The sequence below is a fragment of the Carassius carassius genome, chromosome 5 (genome assembly GCF_963082965.1).
Source record: "Carassius carassius chromosome 5, fCarCar2.1, whole genome shotgun sequence".
Classification (NCBI taxonomy): Eukaryota; Metazoa; Chordata; class Actinopteri; order Cypriniformes; family Cyprinidae; genus Carassius; species Carassius carassius.
The window spans coordinates 1,093,526-1,112,555 of NC_081759.1; the positions used below are offsets into that span (position 1 = coordinate 1,093,526).

Consider the following 19,030-nt stretch of genomic DNA (forward strand, 5'->3'; position numbering starts at 1 on the left):
TGGATCATTCAAATGCAGAGGTTGCTTTTTATTTTAAATGGAAAGAGCATAGACAAAGTCTTAGTTTGTTCATATTATGAGATTTGTCTAAAGTATTTGTTTGATTTGGGGTTTGTTTTGAAATTCAAATTTAGTTTTTTTTTTGTTTTGTTTTTTTTCACAAAGAAATGTGCAGCAATAGCCCAATAAAACAACACCTTCACATTTACTGTAGAATGTCTTCAATCTTATTTTGTAAACAAAAGTTGATTTGAGTGAACGTTGCATCCCTAGAGTCTAGACAGGGCCTTCTTCTGTGTAGACCAGCGCTTCTGCATACAGAGGTTGATGTTTTCTTGCTTGTGTTCTGCTCCCAGCGTTTCCTGAAGTTTCCAGAGGAGCCCAAAGCCAGCGCTCAGTGTGTGGACCTGCTACTGAGTTTGTTATGTGGATGGCAGGAGCGTCTGGGATACGAGGGCCTGCGCTCACATCCGTTCTTCTCCTCCATCGACTGGACTAACCTGAGACACGGTAAGACATTCGGTGCTCAGAGTTCAGTTCATTCCTTCTGAAGCACAATAAAGCTGCCCTGCCATCAAAGACTTCGTCAATGTGTCTGCAATGTAATTTTTCCATGTACTTGTTAATTACAGGTTATTAATCATTAGCCTGACTTTGCTGCTATTTCGGTCTCCTTCAGTGATTACTTCTCTGCTGTAATTGCTGGATTTGTTATAGTGGGCTGGATGTGTCTGAGAGCACAGATTGCTCTGCAGGTTTTAAGTGAAACACAGATGATCTGAAATAATTCATTAAGCTCAGAGTTTCTTCTATATCTGCTTTAAGACTTTAGTATTGTTAGCTCGGGGTGGGCAACGTGTGTATTATCTTAGCATTAACACTAGATTTAGTACTGCTTTATTACAGTAAACATAATGTAGCAGTGCTACTGTGTGACGTGATGTGGGTTCTGTATAGCACTGGAAAATCAGTTGTTATCATATGACAACATTTGCAGTCACACTCTGATAGCAAACAAAGTTTTTGGGAAAATAAAAAGCCACAATATGTTTATTCATGCATTAACTTACACACACACGTGCACACACACTTGTGCTTCTCTTGTGCTTTTCTGACTGTGGATTTAGTCAGATTATGGAGCCAAACCCTAATGAGATAACACACACACACACACACACACACACACAGTGAAACACTTCTGTTGCTCAGGATTTTGTTCTTGCAGGATTCTACCACTGAACTGCAGTCATATGAACAACTTGTCTGTAAATAGTTTAATTTAAAAGAGTGTAATGAGGAATCGAGATTCTTTCCCACTAGAGTTGGGTGATATACTGTAGCTAAAAAAAAATCTCAATATTCTTACCAATTTCGACAAAAATCAATATATACCAATATATATATATATATATATATATATATGCATTTGTTGTTCTCTTTCTCTTAAAAGTTGTATTAATTATTTTTGCCACCTATAAAAAAAGAGATCTGGATAGAACAGCTGTTGTTATGAAATGCAAATTACTTACTGCAAATATACAAATGATTTATTGCAAAATAAACAATTAAAATAGATAAATAAATAAATTAAAAACAGTGGCAGTGACCACTTGCTGCTTTTTTCTAAATGACGCAGAAGAACAGGTTAAATGTTAAAACTCAAACTTATTAAAACTTATTAAAAAATGTGAATTAAAAATCATACAATTATACAAGAAGTGCAATCTTCCTATAATATTTGTGGATGTTGCAACAACAAAGCAAGTTCTTTGGGCAACAAAAAAACACATTTTACATTTCATAGAATAAGAGGCAGGTGTATTAGTTTGCATTTACGCTCATTAATGGTGCAGTTCATTCCATCTTACCCAGAAAAAGCACACCGATTGTGAGAAATGAAGAATAAAAAACTAAATCCATCCATGCAATCCATGGACTTCTATATCTGTTGTTTGTCGCAACAGGACGTTTTCACATTCCCATCTGCCATCTGTCATCACAACGGGTCTGGAGATACTCACTCACTCACGGAAGAAAACACGGAGACTTTTTGGGGGGATTTCTAGGCATTGTATTTCATGTTGTGTTTTTATTAAACTTGTTTTCTGAAGACTGTGCTGTTTCTAGGCGAGTGAACTGCTGCGCTAACAGAGTCTCATGATAATGCAGGCGTTTACAGAAGACCAACACAGGTCTATTCTGACATGCAGTATCAGATTTTTATTGACCTGATTCAATGCCACATTTAAATATGATTGCCCATCCTGAAACTTTGCAGTTTGTAGCTAATAGCAATTTATTCAAATTGTAAATGGGTTATAAACAAAGTGAGCAAAGATGGGCCTATCAGCCCTTGTAGACATAAGGCAAGGAAGGAGTTAAATTGGCTTGCTTTGTCTTTTCTAAGTGAAACTTAACATGATAGCTATACACTAAATGCTCCCAGATTGAGTTGATTGAGGTAGGTGAGTTAAAAATAAAGGTAAACAAAGTTAAAAAATAGGACTAAGGTTACATACATACACACACACACACACACACACATATATATGATGTGATGCCTACATTTTCTGTCCGATTGCATTTTTTCAGTTAAAATTGGTTTAACTACATAAAAAATTTACCTCTCTCACATATGTACCAACTAGGGCTGCGCGATTATGACAAAAATCGATTAATGTGATCGTGTTGTCGATTATTCCCTTGAAATTGTAAATGCAATTTATTAATTATGATGATCACAATTTACATTGAATGATGTTTATATCATTGTTTGATGCAACTGCATGCCGTATTTTTATATGAAAATAAACAAGCTGGAAACACTAACTGAAAAACTTTTAGTCTATAGTATTAAGCCTTAAATGTAAAAAAAACTCCAGATTGGTTTCTTATCTAAATGATAAAAAAGTAAAAATATTAATGATATTGTAATGTTATACTAAAACTAATTTTAAAATAATGGGGAAAAGATAACATATAGAAAGCAAAAAATGCATCTTAAGCGTGCAGAATAACATAAGTGGTCTCTGAACGATTAATTGCCGCTTCGAACGATTACATAATTGTGGCATCAATAATTGTAATCGTGATTAGAAATTAGATTAATTGCGCAGCCCTAATACCAACTAGGGATATGCCGGTAAGAAATTTTCCTGTTGCGATTAATTGCTCATGCTTTTATCACGGTAAACGGTATTATCACGGTATTGAGATTTAGTTTTTAAAAAGTTAATAAATTAATAAAATTAAATTAAAAATAAATTATCTAATTTATGTGGCTGAAATGTGAATCACTGGTACAGAATGCTTAAGTGAATGGCATTTAAAAAAAAAAATCAGTTTTATGCAATTTACAGAAAAATAAGTCTGCTAACTACATTTAAGAAGGCAATTTTGAAATTATAGAACAAAAAAATATACGAGATCATTATTTACAAAAACTCAAAAGAAATGCAAATACTTTAATTACTGGAACATCTGAAAAAAATGTTAAGCATGCTAAGGAAATTAATAAATCTTAACATAAATCATGGTCACATTAAACATTTTTTTAGGTTACGGCCGATTCAATTAGATGAAAAAACACTAAAATCACTTATTTTAAAATGTAAATTTTATTTAAATTATATTTACACAACATTATTAATGTTTAATCAACTGCAAAAGATTACTATTATTACACATAAATATACATTTTTTACAATACATATATGTGTGTGTGTGTGTATATACATTATTATGTATATAATTATTATACAAAAATTATAAAAAATGCTAAAAATAATTGAATGCAGTAAAACTTTTTTTTAAACTGTTTCAATCATTTGTTGTTATAGCATCTAAAACATACTTTACCTCATAAAAATGTAAATGTTTTGACCTCAAAATATTAATGTTGACAACAATAAACTGCCCATTTATTTGCAGTCATCTGGCTCTCTAGATACAATTTTGATCAGTTATAAAATTCGTATTGTTTGGCTGCTACTACATGAAAAATATAGCTCAAAATAAAGACAGTCGTTATTTCTGTGCATCTTATGTGATTATGATTGATCGTATGTTGAATTGCCGTGCAGCTCAGAGGCTTGTTGTAGCAATCCTAGTGTCATTTAGTCAGTTTCCTGAGATAAATGGAGATGATTAACATATTGAGATGAGCTGATGAAGCGCTGTGAGCGTGTGCTGGAATCATCACGTGGCTCATGCAGTCGAGGTTGTGTTGTGCCACTGATGTAGTGTTTGTTAGAGCCTTCTCTGTTTTGTTGTTGTTTTGATGTTTTTTAGATGAGTAAGCCAATTGTGTAAATGTATAAGCAAAATTGTGTGTGTGTGTGTGTGTGTTTGTGTGTGTGTGTTTGTCAATACAGCTGTTTGTGGAGATGCAGCTCTGTGTGTGTGTGTGTGTGTGTGTGTGTGTGTGTGTGTGTGTGTGTGTGTGTGAATCTCGCTCCGGGTTTTGGCTGTGACTCACGCTGATTAGCTGAGACTGCTGCAGTGAGAGAGAGAGAGAAAGAGAGAGAAGGGGCGAGCGAGTTATTGTGCTACAGTCTCATCACAGAGACCCCCGTCTCTCTCTCTCTCCAGTCTGTTTTTCTCACCGAGCACCTCACAGGTTTTCTCCTCTCGTCTCCTCCAGCGCTCCCTCCGTTCGTTCCTTCTCTGCACTCCGAGGATGACACCTCCAATTTCGAGGAGCCCGAGAGGCCCCCCCGTCCTGCAGCCGCTGCCCAGCGAGATCATCCTCGCTCAGGCTTCCTCGGACGAGACCTGCCCTTTGTAGGGTGGTGCTTCAGTCGGGCCCTGAGCGCACTGGCCAAGTCTGAGTGAGTACACACACACACACGTCTAGTCACAGGTGGTCCAGTGGTGCGGAGATGGCCACATCACCACGGCGACTGTCACCAGGCAACATTGAGGCTGAATGTGAGGTATTGCTGGTGCGGGGAAAGCTGCGGCTCTCTCACTTCACATGTCTTTAAGATGAATGAGAGAGAGCTGTGTGTGCGCACCGCTGTTTTTATATCGACTCAGAATATCTCATGCATGTGTTGTCATGTGCATGCAGGGGAACGGGAAATCCTTGTCTGGCTTGCGCGCGTGCGCGTGTGTGTGTGTGTGAGATATGATCCGTAGCACAATGAAGCCAGTGCGTTAACACTGTGTAACGCGATCGGCTCGGTGTTTGCTGCGATGTGGTCAATCCTCAGTCTGATTGTTTGCTCTGGTGTTTTGATCTGTAAATCTCACACTGATCTGTAAAGAACATGTCCAGGTTGTGATTCATCTCTGAATCAGAAGAAAAGCATGAGAAACCATATGCTCATTACCGTGATGCAAAAAAATCATTAATTGAATTTATTTTTTGAGCCAATTGCAACTCTCATTATTATGATGCTAAAATAATCCTCACTACTGTATTTCTCATTACTCATTCTTATATCACAATGCAAAACCAACAATGCTCATAAACTGGAATTATTCATTTTTTTATTTTTTTATTTTTATAATTTTTTTCTTATTACTATAATGCAAACAATGATTATAGTTTCTGTAATATATTTTTTTCTATTTTATTTAATTTCTCCCAGTTCTTTATTACCGTAATGTTAACATAAAAAAAAGATTTGCCGTTACTGTAATGTTTTTTATTAATAATTAATGTAATGTAATCCCCCCCCCCCCCAAATTATCATTAGCATAATGTAAAACATTCTCATCACTGTAATGGTTTTTAACATAATTTATTTTATTTTTATTTTATTTGACCCCAGTTTTCTATCACAATTGTAAAGCATTAAAAATCATTTGCAGTGGTTGTGCTTTAATTGGATGATTTTAATAACAATAACTGTATAAAGTCGAAAGTAAAAGATCTGGATGCATAACAGTAATGTGTGTGTGTGTGTGTGTGTGTGTGATGCGTGCTTTCTGATAAAGATGTGTCGAATCAGGTGAAGGTCTCTGTCAGGAATTTGATCCCAGATGATCCATAAACAACACGTTTTGTGTTTTATTTCCCAGGAACTGAAGGGAAAGGGGGAAAAAGAGAGGGTGAGCTGAAGCTTTATAAACGTTAGTCAGAATGAGAATGAACCCTGAATGCATTTCTATGGTAACCAGAGAGAGTTTTCTTCCCACGCTCCCCTCCGTCTCTCCTTCCATTCATAGCCTTCTTCTTTCTCCAATCCTGAAATGCGTATTTGTCCAGCTGTGTCATGTTGTTGCAGTCTTCCTCTTATAGCATTTCCAGCACCATGAAATCATCCGAATGCAACACAAGCGGCTCCAGCATGTTAATGCAGAAGCGCAGCTGTTGATTGGTGGATGGATGTGATATGAGAGCGCTGGATCCGTCTTGAGGCAAACAGAACATCTGTAATGAGCGAAACCAGTCGTAACCGCCCTCACTGATGCACGCTTCATGTACCACACATTTGTTTTGTACTGGACTTGCATTCAGTCAGTGCGATAGATAAACATCTCGGGTCCGTTGGGATGTTGATTTACAGTCCAGTCGTGTCTGATCGGGTTGCAGCGGCGCTATTGTGCCACCTTTTGTGTGTTTGCTCACTATAGATCTGTCATGCCAAAGATGTTGTGTGTCTCTTTCCTCATTAACAGATTCACCAGGACAAGATCTGATTTTGAAGATTTTTTCTCCAAAAAAAAAAGTCATAATGCAATTTATTTTTTTCATTTTTCTTGTAAAAAATATTTTTTCATTATCATAAAGCATAAATTGCTGTAATGTTTTTTTTGTGTGTGTGTGTGTGTGTCTTTTCCCACAATACTGAAAAATATTCATTATTATAATGAAAAAATAAATAATGCAATGTAAACTGTAAAGTATAGAATACTTTCTACTCTAAAGTAGAAATACATGAACCGATCAAATGTAAACCTTGAATGCATTGTCACTCTGGATAAAAGCATCTGCTTAATGCATAAATGCAAATCTATGAATCCTGTTGATTTGAAACTGAAATACTAATGCAAGCCGCCTCTATATCTGTCAGCGTTGACTCCCAAATCAAAGCAAAAGACCCACAGTGTTTTCCATACAGTGAGAGGGGCTGTTCAGCTCCTAAAGCATCTTTATGGTTTGTAAATGATGATAGAATTATTATTGTTGGCCGGGTGAAGCGTCAGAGCTCTTTATCTGGCATCTGGATTTCACAGCGCGAGCGACATTATCGTGTTTTCACGGCTTCACCTCAACAAACCCTCTGATTATCTGAAGTATTTTGATACGGTGCTGCATGATTCGGACCATATCTGATCTGGAAACAGCGATAGGATGGTTTTCTTCTATTCTTCTGTTAATATGTGGATGGCTGCTGACATGTTAGAGAGGTTTTATCACAAGATCAATAGTTTAGTTTTTGTGCATGCTGATTTAAAAACATACTAGTGTTTGCAACTAAATCTGCTTGGAGGTTTTATTGCAGTTATCATGAATATGATCTTAACATTAAGCTTAGCACATATGACTTCTTATTGCAAGTGTTTAGCAGGAAAGTGTAGTTACTTTCTGCACGAGGTGACAGTATATATTCAGGACCTATTTAAAATGAGCTATATGTGTAATACAATTTAGTCACTTTTGTTTACAATGACAAAACAAATTGTCAAATATATTTCCATTGCAGTTATAATATACATTCTTAAACTTTACAAAAAAAACTTACTACATTACAATACATTATGCATTTATGCTTTTGTATCAAATCATTTAATTATTTATTAAGATTGGGGTGAAATGCTAAATTAAGTATTGTGCTGGTTCTAGTGATATTTTTTATTTTATATGTGTCCCTGGAGCACAAAGTCAGTCATCAGTGTCACAGATATATTTGTAGCAATAAACAATACATTGTATGGGTCGCAATTCTACATTTTTTCTTTTATGCCAAAAATCTTTAGATTAATCATGTTCATGAAGATATTTATTAAATCTCCTACCGTAAATATATCAAAACTTAATGTTTGATTAGTAATACGCATTGCTAAGAACTTCATCTGAACAACTTTAAAGATGATTTTCTCAATATTTAGATTTTTTTGTGCTCCCTCAGATTCCAGATTTTCAAATAGTTGTATCTCAGACAAATATTGTCCTCCGAACAAACCACACATCACTGGAGAGATCATTTATTCGGTTCCAGATGATGTATGAATTTTTGGTTTTGTGCTCCAGGGTAACATGTGTCCTTTAAGTTTCCTGAGGATTTGTGTGATTTTTCATGATTAGTTAATTGGTGAGTGAATTTTAAACGGTCTATTTTCTGTCATTTTTTAGTATATTGGGTGCTTGTATGTGGCAATCATTAAATATTATAGTGAAAAAAGTGTTATTTTCAGAGCAAATGTCTAAAGAGCAGCCTCCATTTAGAGTGCAGTTGATCTGCTGATTGTGTGTGTGAGAGAAAGTCCTCGTTCTTCATTAACACTATGAAATCTGTAACAGTGGACAGCCACTTAGAGCTACCTGCCACACTTGTTTGCCTGACCTTTCTCGATGGCGATCGATGCGGCGCAGCGTGTGTGAGCACCGCGGGGTTAACGGCGTCGCCGCAGGAACATCAGGAGAACAGTTACCGAACAGAGGCTGTGAGTCAGCCTCGTCTTTGTCCGTCAGCAGAGCTAAGAATAGCCCATGTAGGAATGCATCAGCGCTCCAGCAGATCAATATCTACTGTATTCACAGAATGCACAAGTGTGTTTACATCCGCCACAGATGCCCAGAGTTAGTCAATGCGACTGCCGCCCACTTCAGGCAAAAAGAGCAAGACGCTCTGACGCGCTTCTGCAAGTTTGCAATAGTTCGATATCAATGCTGTAATAATTGAATTCCACCTAAAGCTTTCACTGATGCTGGCTGAAGTGAAATGCAATTCTCAAAGGTCAAAGGATGTTTTCCCATCTCAGTTTATTTTCCTTTTGAGACAGGATTTTCTCTAAGAACACGTTCTCAGTGGGCTCCGTTTGAAATACATAGCCTATAATTACACTTAGATCCCAAACACACACACATGCGCCCCATAATCGAGTCGGATGTGGGCCGTTCTGATCAGACCCCTGGGACGCGTCAGCTTCTCTAAAAGGAAGTGTGTTAGCGCTGGGTAATGGACTGCTTTACAGTAAACAGGCAGAACCTGTAATCTGGTTAGACTCCACTGGTGTGATGCCGTGGAAAGCAGATTCAGAGCTGGGTGTGTTTGTGTGTGTTCAGATGCTCTCGAGGGGCTGGAAGTGTTGAGATTTCCCAGTTCACAGCTCCTTCAGTTAGGACATGTGCCGTCACGCTCCCGTAATCACAATTAGGGCCCCATGATTTCAACGATGTGGAAACACAGATGTAATTATTACACAGATACAGTAATTTACCATATATAGGAGAATGTCACAGAATTTTGGATGAATAATTGAAATATGTATTCTGTGATGTGGACTAGTGCCTGTGATGATTAAAACGCAAAAAGACTATGTAAATATGAAATTTGCATGTAAAACATACTTCTTCAATTAATAATAATACAGTTTATTGAAACATACATTTTTAAGGAATATAACACAGTTTTGTTTATCTGTTTTTCATCTGCACTTTGCCAAAAAATAAAAGGAATTGTTCCATTTATTTGATTACATTTTTAAAAGATTAATTAAGATATATAAAAACAGATAAATTAAAACAGACAACACAATCCCCCCCCCCCCCCCCCCCAAAAAAATAGAAGTTTTTTGTATTATTCAGTTGATACGACATTATTTTGGATTAATTAAAATTTTATTATACCATTAAAACGGAATCCAGAAAAATAAAAATGAAGAAAACAGACTAATGCAAAAATTAATCAGATTTTATAGCATCAAAATAATAATGTGTGAGCAGTTTTGCCAAATAGTGTTATTTGCTGTCTTTGAGATTACTATTATACTGTACTTTAACTACTAATATTTTGAATATATTTAGAATTTTTTTTTTATTTTTCATTTTCATGGAAAGTTCATGTAAATTATATTAATTAAATTTAATGAGAAATGTTGCATTGACAACTGTGCAGTAAAAAAATAGATATAAATCTAGTAAACAAGTAGTTTGTGAGTGTAGGCACACTGACTGGATTACATCAGCCGCAATGCTTCATGGGAGTGAGCCTTCTTCCTGTTTCTATGGTAACAGCGATTTCTCCGATTATTGTTTAGTGTATTCACCAGCAATCTGGCTTTCAAACATGATTGATGTTCATAAAACAGAGCTAATGTGAGCCTCTACAGAAGCTAAAGGTTTATACAGTATAGTGCTCTGTGCAGGAAATGAATCTGATTTTTATTATTATGTTTTTTTATTCTGGAGCCCTGGTTTTGTGTTCTGTACAGACGTGAGGCAAAGAATAATGTCTAAAATCTCAGTAGTTGGTAGCAAGACTAGTGGAACTAGACTGGAGTGCATTTACATTGCCGTACATATTTACATGTTTTTTTATTTGATTTTTAATCAGTTCTGTATGTATTTCTAATTTTGTAACTATCAAATGACGACACTAAATAACTGAACTCCATTGACTTTAACATTGCTAATACAGGGCCATGAAAAACATTAAAAGTCATGAAATAGCCCTTAAATAGCATTAAATGTTATTTTCACACACATTAAAAATTTGTAGATAGTTTTGAATAAAAGATAGTATTATGTTTGTTTTGAATTATAGCCTTCATAATTAATAACTTTGATTTATTCTGGATTTAGTAATTGCCTCAGTCTAAAAATCTAAGAGAATTATTGAATTCTGAAAGTTGCTGTGTGATGTTTCCAAAAATAACAACAACAAATAATTGTGACCATATTTACCACAATGACTCCACTGTACTGTACTGTACTGTACTATGATGTGCTGTTCTGTAGTTTATCTGTTGATCAGAGGTAGTTGGAGCGGTCTTTCTTTAATCTCTGGGATGCAGGAACAGCTGAAGTTCTTCGATGGGATTTGGTCCAGAGGAAGGTCAAGGAATGGACGAGGGAAACACCATATTAGAAAGCGTGGCCAAAATGCTCTTCTCTTTATTTCAGGCGTCTCCTTGTTTGTGCACATGAATGGTGTTGACTGTGTTTCTAATGGGATTTAAGCTCAAGCTAAAGGTCTTCAGGACTCTGCGGATGAGCTGTCAGAACTGCTGCAGTATTTTTGTCTGTTTTATTCTCTCTCCCTCTCTCTCTAATGTCTGTTGTGATTTTGCAGAGGCTGGGATTTCACTCTTTATTTCTGGAACATGTTTATCCGTCAGACAACATTTTATCACTTCTGAATCACTGGCATATGATGCATGTGGGAGCGCAAGTTGTTTCCTGTCTTTGTTGGTTTGTTCTGAGGTTCATGTGTCTTTTTTTATAATGTTGTAGGCGGTCACTTCTTTATATTTAGGCATTTGTTTGTGTCATGTTTTCCTCTGTGAGAACTTTTCATCTGAAGTACAATGGTACTTTGGCTTCCTGAAGAGCATTTCCAAATATTGCTTATCAGTTTCTGACTCCATCAGTGGAGTTTGTGTGGGAGGAGTCTGTTAATTTGACTGACCAATGGCAAACATAGGGTGGAGTCAGTAAGGGGTGGGAGGACTTTTAGGGAAACCTGTTTGGAAGCAGTCATAGTTTTACCTTAATTTTCCTCTTCACAGTTTTCTGAATATCAGTCTCAGGTTTGCGCAGGCAAAATGCATTCTGGGAAATGCGTTCTTCCACTCTAATCCACAAAAGTACATTTAATGAATGTGATGAAATGTATAAACTAAATATAAAAATCTAAAGTTGGCATTATTTCAAAAAAATTTTAAGTATCTTGTCTAGTTAAACTTGACGAAGGTAAAAATAAAATAGTTATATTAATTATAGTAACACTTTTGAGTAAGGTCACATTTATTTACATCAGTTAATGCATTGATCTAGCTATGTCTGTGCAGTATTTATTAGCCTTTGTCAGTGTTGGTTAATAAAAATAAATTAGCTTGTTCATTGTTGACGTAAGAGCACAGTGCATTAATGTTAACAGATTTAAACAAATGTTTTAGTAAATGTTATACAATGAACATTAAGTCTTCTAATTGCTGCAGTAATATTGTTCATTGTCAGTTAATGTTAACTAATGGAACCTTACTGTAAAGTTACCAGCTTCTTTGAAGATTGTGAAGTAGTTTTACAATAAATGTATATTTAAACTAGTGCTGCAACGACGCGTCGACGTCATCGATTATGTCGATTACAAAAATACATCGACGTGCGTGAAATGCGTTGACGCCTCACACTGTTTACACTTCGCATAATGGCGGCTTCTGCTCCCGGGGATGGAGAAAGTTGCATTCTATCACAAAAACAGAGACCACTGTTATCAAAAGTATGGGAATACTATAAACAGAGGCCAAATAAAATGGCCCTTTGTTCCATTTGCAAAACCGATATGGTGCCTGACGGCAGCACAACTGCGATGCACGAGCACCTCAGAAGAAAACATCCTGGCGCTCTCCGGTGTTACGGTTTAACTGGTTACCATGTGATCCTGGTTCAGGTCTCCGCTGCAGATGTGATGGAACGACCGCAGCAGATTCGGCGATTCTAAAAACACAAACTGATGTGATATTATTAAGTGTCTAATAAACGCAGACTTGCTCATTGCATGATTCTGTTATTCTTGTAAAGATTACAAGTTATTGGTATGATCAAACATTGGTATGATATTGGTATGAAGTAAGTTGGATAAACAAAAAAATAAAGTAAGTCTGTGTTGGTGCGGGCTTCAAACGTGCATTAAAAGACGACGCGCTGCGAGACAACAGTCACAAACCACCAAGCTACCGATCTACACCGAACTAGCTCCAGATCTCTGGATTCAAGACAGGACTCTCGGCAGCACATCATGCACCTGTTTAATCAAGGAAATGTGATCGTGTTAACTTGTAACCTGTGTTTACCTATTATGAAAATAAGCCATAGCAGAACCCTGACTGCATTTTATGGTTTGTGATGCTAAAGAACATTTCATGACGTCTCGGACAACTGTAAATTTGTGGCTACTGTGGTTTAATAATAAACGCTATCGTTAACTCATATTTGCCATAGTAAAATAATTTTCTTTGCCCCTTTATTTTTGTATATTGTAAAAACTTGAAGTATTTTTGGGGAAAAAAATGAATAAAGGTTGAAATATTATATTAGAAGTATTATATTAGAAATATTATCCAAAGGATTAATTAGCTAAACAAAAAAAGAACATTAGATTAATAATATATTTTAATAAAAATAATCGTTAGAGTAGTCGACTAATCGAAAAAATAATCATTAGATTAGTCGATAGAAAAAATAATCGTTAGTTGCAGCTCTAATTTAAACCACAGTTCTGCATCCTTTCTGAAACCTCAGTTCTAATTCAATTGGTTCTCACTCAGGAACGGTAGAGCTGAAGATCTTTCCCAAACCCGACGGGACCCAATGGGATTCGACTGGTTCGGTCAGGTTCGGGCTTAATTTATATCATCTTACGGGGGCTCGGGCCGGGCTCCGGTTTGCGAGGTAAACGAGTGGTCATGTGATGTGTTTCGATTAGCACGAGAAATATGCGAAAATGGATGCGGAGTAGGTGTAACGGAGGCTTGCCTCTGGCGATTACGTTTTGGTTGCACCAGCAACTAAAGCAAAGTCTGAGTTGTGGAAAAGTTTTGACCGTGTTTATAATGAGAATAATGAGTGAATAATGACGCATCATCAGTGAGCGCGCTGAAACCATCTACAGTAGATTCAATCATTTTCCTCCACAAAAACATGTAGGCTTAGCCTAATCTCTGTGAGTAAAGGTTTTTTTAAAGGATAACTAAATATTCATTGAGTCTTAAATGCATAATGTGGACAGAGTATTTATTGGCATTATTCTTTTATTAAATGTCAGCTGCTAGTGCAAAGCAAATCCGGCGGAGCCTTTATCTTAATTTCGTTATTGCCAAATACCCATCTTAATTTAAAATTTATCTTAATTTAATTTGTTAAAAATGACTCGTTTTTATTGGTGTGTCTATTTATAGGCTAAATTAGCCTATGTCTAGAGTGCTGAGATGTTACGATGTCTCAGAGGACTTATTTTATTTCTTTATTCCAACTTCCAAGTGGTCTAGTCCAGGGGTTTTCAAACTGTGGGTCGCGACCCACTCGTGGGTCACGGAATGGAACAAGGTGGGTCGCACAAAGTCACTTGGCTGCAGCTAATTTTGCGTTTCAATGACACACAGACACTAACACAGTTCAGTCTAGGGCTGCACGAATGTGACGAGTGGGGCGGGGCCTAGTGCCATGGGAACAGAGCTAGGCCGGTGGAGTGATTGGGAAATGAGCAACACTCACCGGTCTCAAGAACCACGGAGGAGATCGGAAAGATACAAAAGAGGAGCGATGACAGTGAAGGACGAGAGAGGACCAGGCCTGGGTTTTATTTTGTGTTTGTTTTTTATTTGTGCACGGCAGTCATCCGAGAGGGGCTGTCGCGCTGTTTTGTGTTTATTTGGTTATTAAAACTTTGTTTGATTGTCCGCCGGTTCCCACCTCTTTCCACGAAGGAGTCATCGAGGCGGTGGGCTGGAGTGAGTTCGCCCCCCCCCCCCCCCCCCCCCGGCAACTCACTCCAGCCCACCACATCGAGCACCCTCGGCGGCAGACTCCTTCGCCCTGCTCGATGGCACTGCGGATTCACCCCAGCGGCGAAGGATCTTCGGCAGCGCGCCCCTCCTTCCTCCCTGGCTTCGGCACCAGTGTAAAACATTAAAATCTTCACAATCACAGGAAGAAGGAGGCGGGAACTGGGAACCCACTCATCACAACGATATAGCCCACCAACATTAATAATGAACTGCAATATCCTTAGTGTGATTTTCAAATTGCAATTAAGTCCGTGTGCGTTGCGTGTTTTGAAGGTCTCAGAGCAATGTCATTAAAAGGTTCAATCGGTCTTTTTTTACCTATTTCACAATTATTTTAATCTCCAAACTGTTTTAGATAGTTCTGCTTTGCTTCTTATGCTTTTCTAAAAAAGTGTTGGATTGTGCTCCGTTCTCGCCGACACACACGGAAGGATCATGAATGCAACAAAACACAGCAGCGCAGATCACACTTCACTGGAGTGAGCCTGCTTCACGTTTTTATGGACACTACATATTTTAACGCCAGTAAACAAAAATTAAAACTTGTAAATTTGTAGTGAAATTTTCAGTTGTACTCTAAAATAAAATGGTTATTTTTCTTAAATACTTAATTTCTGTCATAAAAATTTTAAGTAAGATTAGGTTTAAAGTAATTTCACTCGTTGTTTTTTTTTTTTTTTTAATATTTTGGTGGGTCGTGAAATATATTACACTTGTCTAGGTGGGTCGTGGAATGGAAAAGTTTGGGAACCACTGGTCTAGTCTACGTTACTTAGGAATAAATGATGTTAAAACATGTATAAATGACTCATTCTTGACAAAAGGCAACAGAGCTGTGTGTGCGCACATTTGAATAATGTCGGGCTGTAAATGGGTTCGGGCTTTTACAAAGCTGTCAATCAAAATGTACTTGTCGGGCTCGGGCCAAAGGCCGAAACCTGTCGGGCTCGGGTCCTGTCGGGCCTAACTTTTAAGGCCCGATTACAGCTCTACAGAACGGCTCTTTAGATGCTTGAATGATGTCATCAGGATCTAGAGAGAAAAGAGAGGTCGACTTCCTGTTTTACATGAGCTTACACGAGTACACACTGATGAAAGAGCACAGGTTAATTATGCTGGTACAATGAGTTTTTATGGTAATTTGATTTCAAGTTGTGCACACCTCAAACAGGTGATTATACCCTTCGGCCTGGTTTGGACTTCTAGAATAATCAGCACTTTAGCTGTGTGTGTGTGTGTGTGTGTGTGAGTGTGAGTGTGTATGTGTTTCCCTTCTCAGCACATTCAGCAGTAATGAGCCGATGTCTAATGGTGGAGACAGATCTTCGAGTTCAGATCGCTTGAGCAAGGCACAAGGTTTATGTGATGTAACGAGAGAATGTGAAGTGAATGATTGTCTTGACATGATGTGGACGGTCTGTACTTGTTAATGGAACTGGAGTTTTGTTATGACAAAGCCCTGTTCATCTAATCTGAGATACATGTAGCTCTGTTTTCATTTGCTTGTGGATGTTTGTGACACTTGCGGTTAGTGTGTCTCAAGAGGATGTTCTACTTCATGTCATGTTAATTAATGGACGCCACATAAAGATGCTGCTCTTTTGGTTTTGAATGAATTAATTCACATGAAACTAATGGAGTGTGTAATGAATGTGAAAGGCTGTGCAGACGTGTGTGTGTGATATTCCCTGCATTCCCAGGAAAAACCAAACCTCCCACACACACTCCTTCTGGCTTTATCATGGAGATTTATAACTAGACGAGTGTGACTGTTCATGCATGTGTATTATGATTCTGATTAGGTAGGTTTTTCTTTGTGTCATCATCAGATCGGTTGGCACAGGGCTCAACTCTCCTGCCAAGACCAACTCCATGGAAAAAAAACTGCATCTCAAAAGCAAAGAACTGCAAGACACTCAAGACAAATGTCACAAGGTGAGAGCACAGAGATTTCTGGGTAGAGTCTGAATGAAAACCGATAATAATTAACTGTTTAATTAATATTGCAATTTTGCACAAGAAAATTCAGAATTGTGAGTTTCAAAAAATCGCTAGGAAGAAAATCTGAATTATGAGATATAACCTCAGATTTTAGAGAAAAAAAGTCTGAATTTTGAGATTAAAAAATTTTAATTAACTTTTTTTAATACATTTTTTTATATCCTGTGATGGAAACAAGCTTCCAAAGAACCAGTCCTTTGGTACATTACTGTAATATTATAAAGTTAAAATTCACTTGTTTGTATCAAACTATAAAATATAAATGTTTGATATAAAATGTTGGATTTTTTTCAAACCTAAATTTAATGTTGAAGAACAGGTTAAGTAAAAATATAATGAATATGTAATATAGTGCACATATTAATTCGAAATGCTCCTCTCTAGAGTTATTTTTCTAGCCAACTAATGAGTTTATGGACACTGAACGGCTTTCCTGAGGTAAATGTGACGTTATACAGTACGTGACATTGTTCACAAAGCTTCTTTACTGACATTTTTCTGAGGCTGAAACACTGATTGATTGATCGATTAAACAAGAAAGTTGTTCTGCTTCTAATGTTCAGTCATGTTTATTTGGTGCAGTAACTAGAAGTAAAGCAGAAGAGATGATTGGTTCATGTGTGTGTAAGGTTGTGGTTGTGTTGGCGCTGTCCGAGCACTGCTGTAAAATGCATTTAGACCTGGTGCTTTTGTTTGTGGCCGCTCAGATGGAGCAGGAGATCTCACGGTTTCAGCGTAAGATGACTGACCTGGAGTCAGTGCTCCAGCAGAAGGATGTGGAGCTCAAAGCCTCCGAGACCCAGAGGAGCATTCTGGAGCAGGACCTCGCCACATACATCACCGAATGCAGCGTGAGTGACGCTCAGACTCTCCTTACAGTATCATAACAGTCACTCATTAATCATAATGCACTTTATTTATAGAGACGAGCAGTCTGGGGAATAAATGAATAGGATATTTTGGCATAAAGGCAAAGAAATTGGCAAAATATCAGGAAAAAAAAACATTTTGTAGAAAGTATGAAGGACCAAACAATTAATTTTAATTTTAATTTGGTTGTGATTTTATTTGTGATTTTCTTTTTTTTTTTACTGTATTTTTAGTTCTTTTTCTTTATTTTTAATAAATTAATTAATTTACTTATGTGTTTATTCCCACAGTAATTTATTTCCAAATTTAAATAATGCAATTTATTTATGTGCATAAATGCTTAATTCATAGAAATAAATATGCAAATAAACAAAAATGAAAGGATAAGAAATAAAGAATACAAAAATGAAGTTAAAAATAAATACAGAAAATAATTAAAAAAGGAAAAGGTAGTAAAAATGGATTTAAGACTAAATGTAGTTAAAAATCTATTATAAAACAGCTTTATTATCCGTAAAGAGAGACCCAGACAATTTACACATTTCTCTCTCTCTCTCTCACTTTCTTTTGCGGTGTGAAATATTCATCTATATAATACGTATCATTAAAAGTTGACCAATTTGAAATGATTTGCAGCTTCATCTTACCTCGCTCTCTTTAACGTTAAACTGAAGCTTCGCGCTCTGCTTCTGTGAGCAGTAAACCCCGCCTACTTTGATTTGATTGGCCATCTCAGTCACTTTGACATTGACGAGCGCTGTTAGACTGCTGAGGCTTTGGTTTAAAGCACCTAGTATGTGCCACTGGTTCAGCTGTGTTAAAGTTTGGGAAAAAATGCAGTCATTTAATTTCAGAACCTACACAACCTGACATGTGTATGTAAATTAATGAACGTTTGTTATTTCCATCCACGTATTTTTATACAAATTTTGGAATGGCGCATAAAAAACCTACAACATCATGAAAACAACAACATGTGCTTAAAATCTAAAAATGTGCTTATTTGGTACAGATAATTTTTTGTTTTATTTGGTAAGAAAACATGTACACAAACTACAACGGAAACACTTACAGAATAGCATTTGTTATTGCATTTCACCTACATGCTCTGAGACACAAACCATTATTATGTGTGGAAAAGAATCTTTTGAAAATGGTATTACTGATACTTACTTTACACAAGTTTCCCAGGAAGAGAAGATTTTGTTCTCTTAAAGCACACAGGAAGGAAATGGTGTTCATTAGCATACATTTTATGCAGTATTATATAATGTTGCGTTTGGGGATCAAGATCTAGTCTTTTAAAAGTGCTGAAGCCAATGGACTTTCATCTCACTGTAGATGAACTCACACTGAACCCCAGAGCATTACTTTTGATCATATGCCTCTAAATATTAACCAAGCCATTACTACTAACTGACAATGAGAAGTTACAGAACGAGTCTCCAGAATGACTGGGTGCTTCCTCAACGAACTA

At 36.8% G+C, this 19,030-nt stretch overlaps 1 protein-coding gene across 7 annotated transcripts in view; it reads left to right on the forward strand.

Annotated features, from left to right (window-relative positions):
* cita (citron rho-interacting serine/threonine kinase a) overlaps positions 1 to 19,030 on the forward strand; it is a 101,138-nt gene that overhangs the window by 26,971 nt on the left and 55,137 nt on the right. For all 7 annotated transcript variants that reach the window (XM_059549364.1, XM_059549367.1, XM_059549366.1 and 4 more), the window contains exons 9-12: positions 357 to 510; positions 4,643 to 4,829; positions 16,512 to 16,617; positions 17,391 to 17,534. In XM_059549364.1, coding sequence (XP_059405347.1) covers positions 357 to 510; positions 4,643 to 4,829; positions 16,512 to 16,617; positions 17,391 to 17,534 — 591 coding nt within the window. The remainder of the gene's footprint in view (positions 1 to 356; positions 511 to 4,642; positions 4,830 to 16,511; positions 16,618 to 17,390; positions 17,535 to 19,030) is intronic.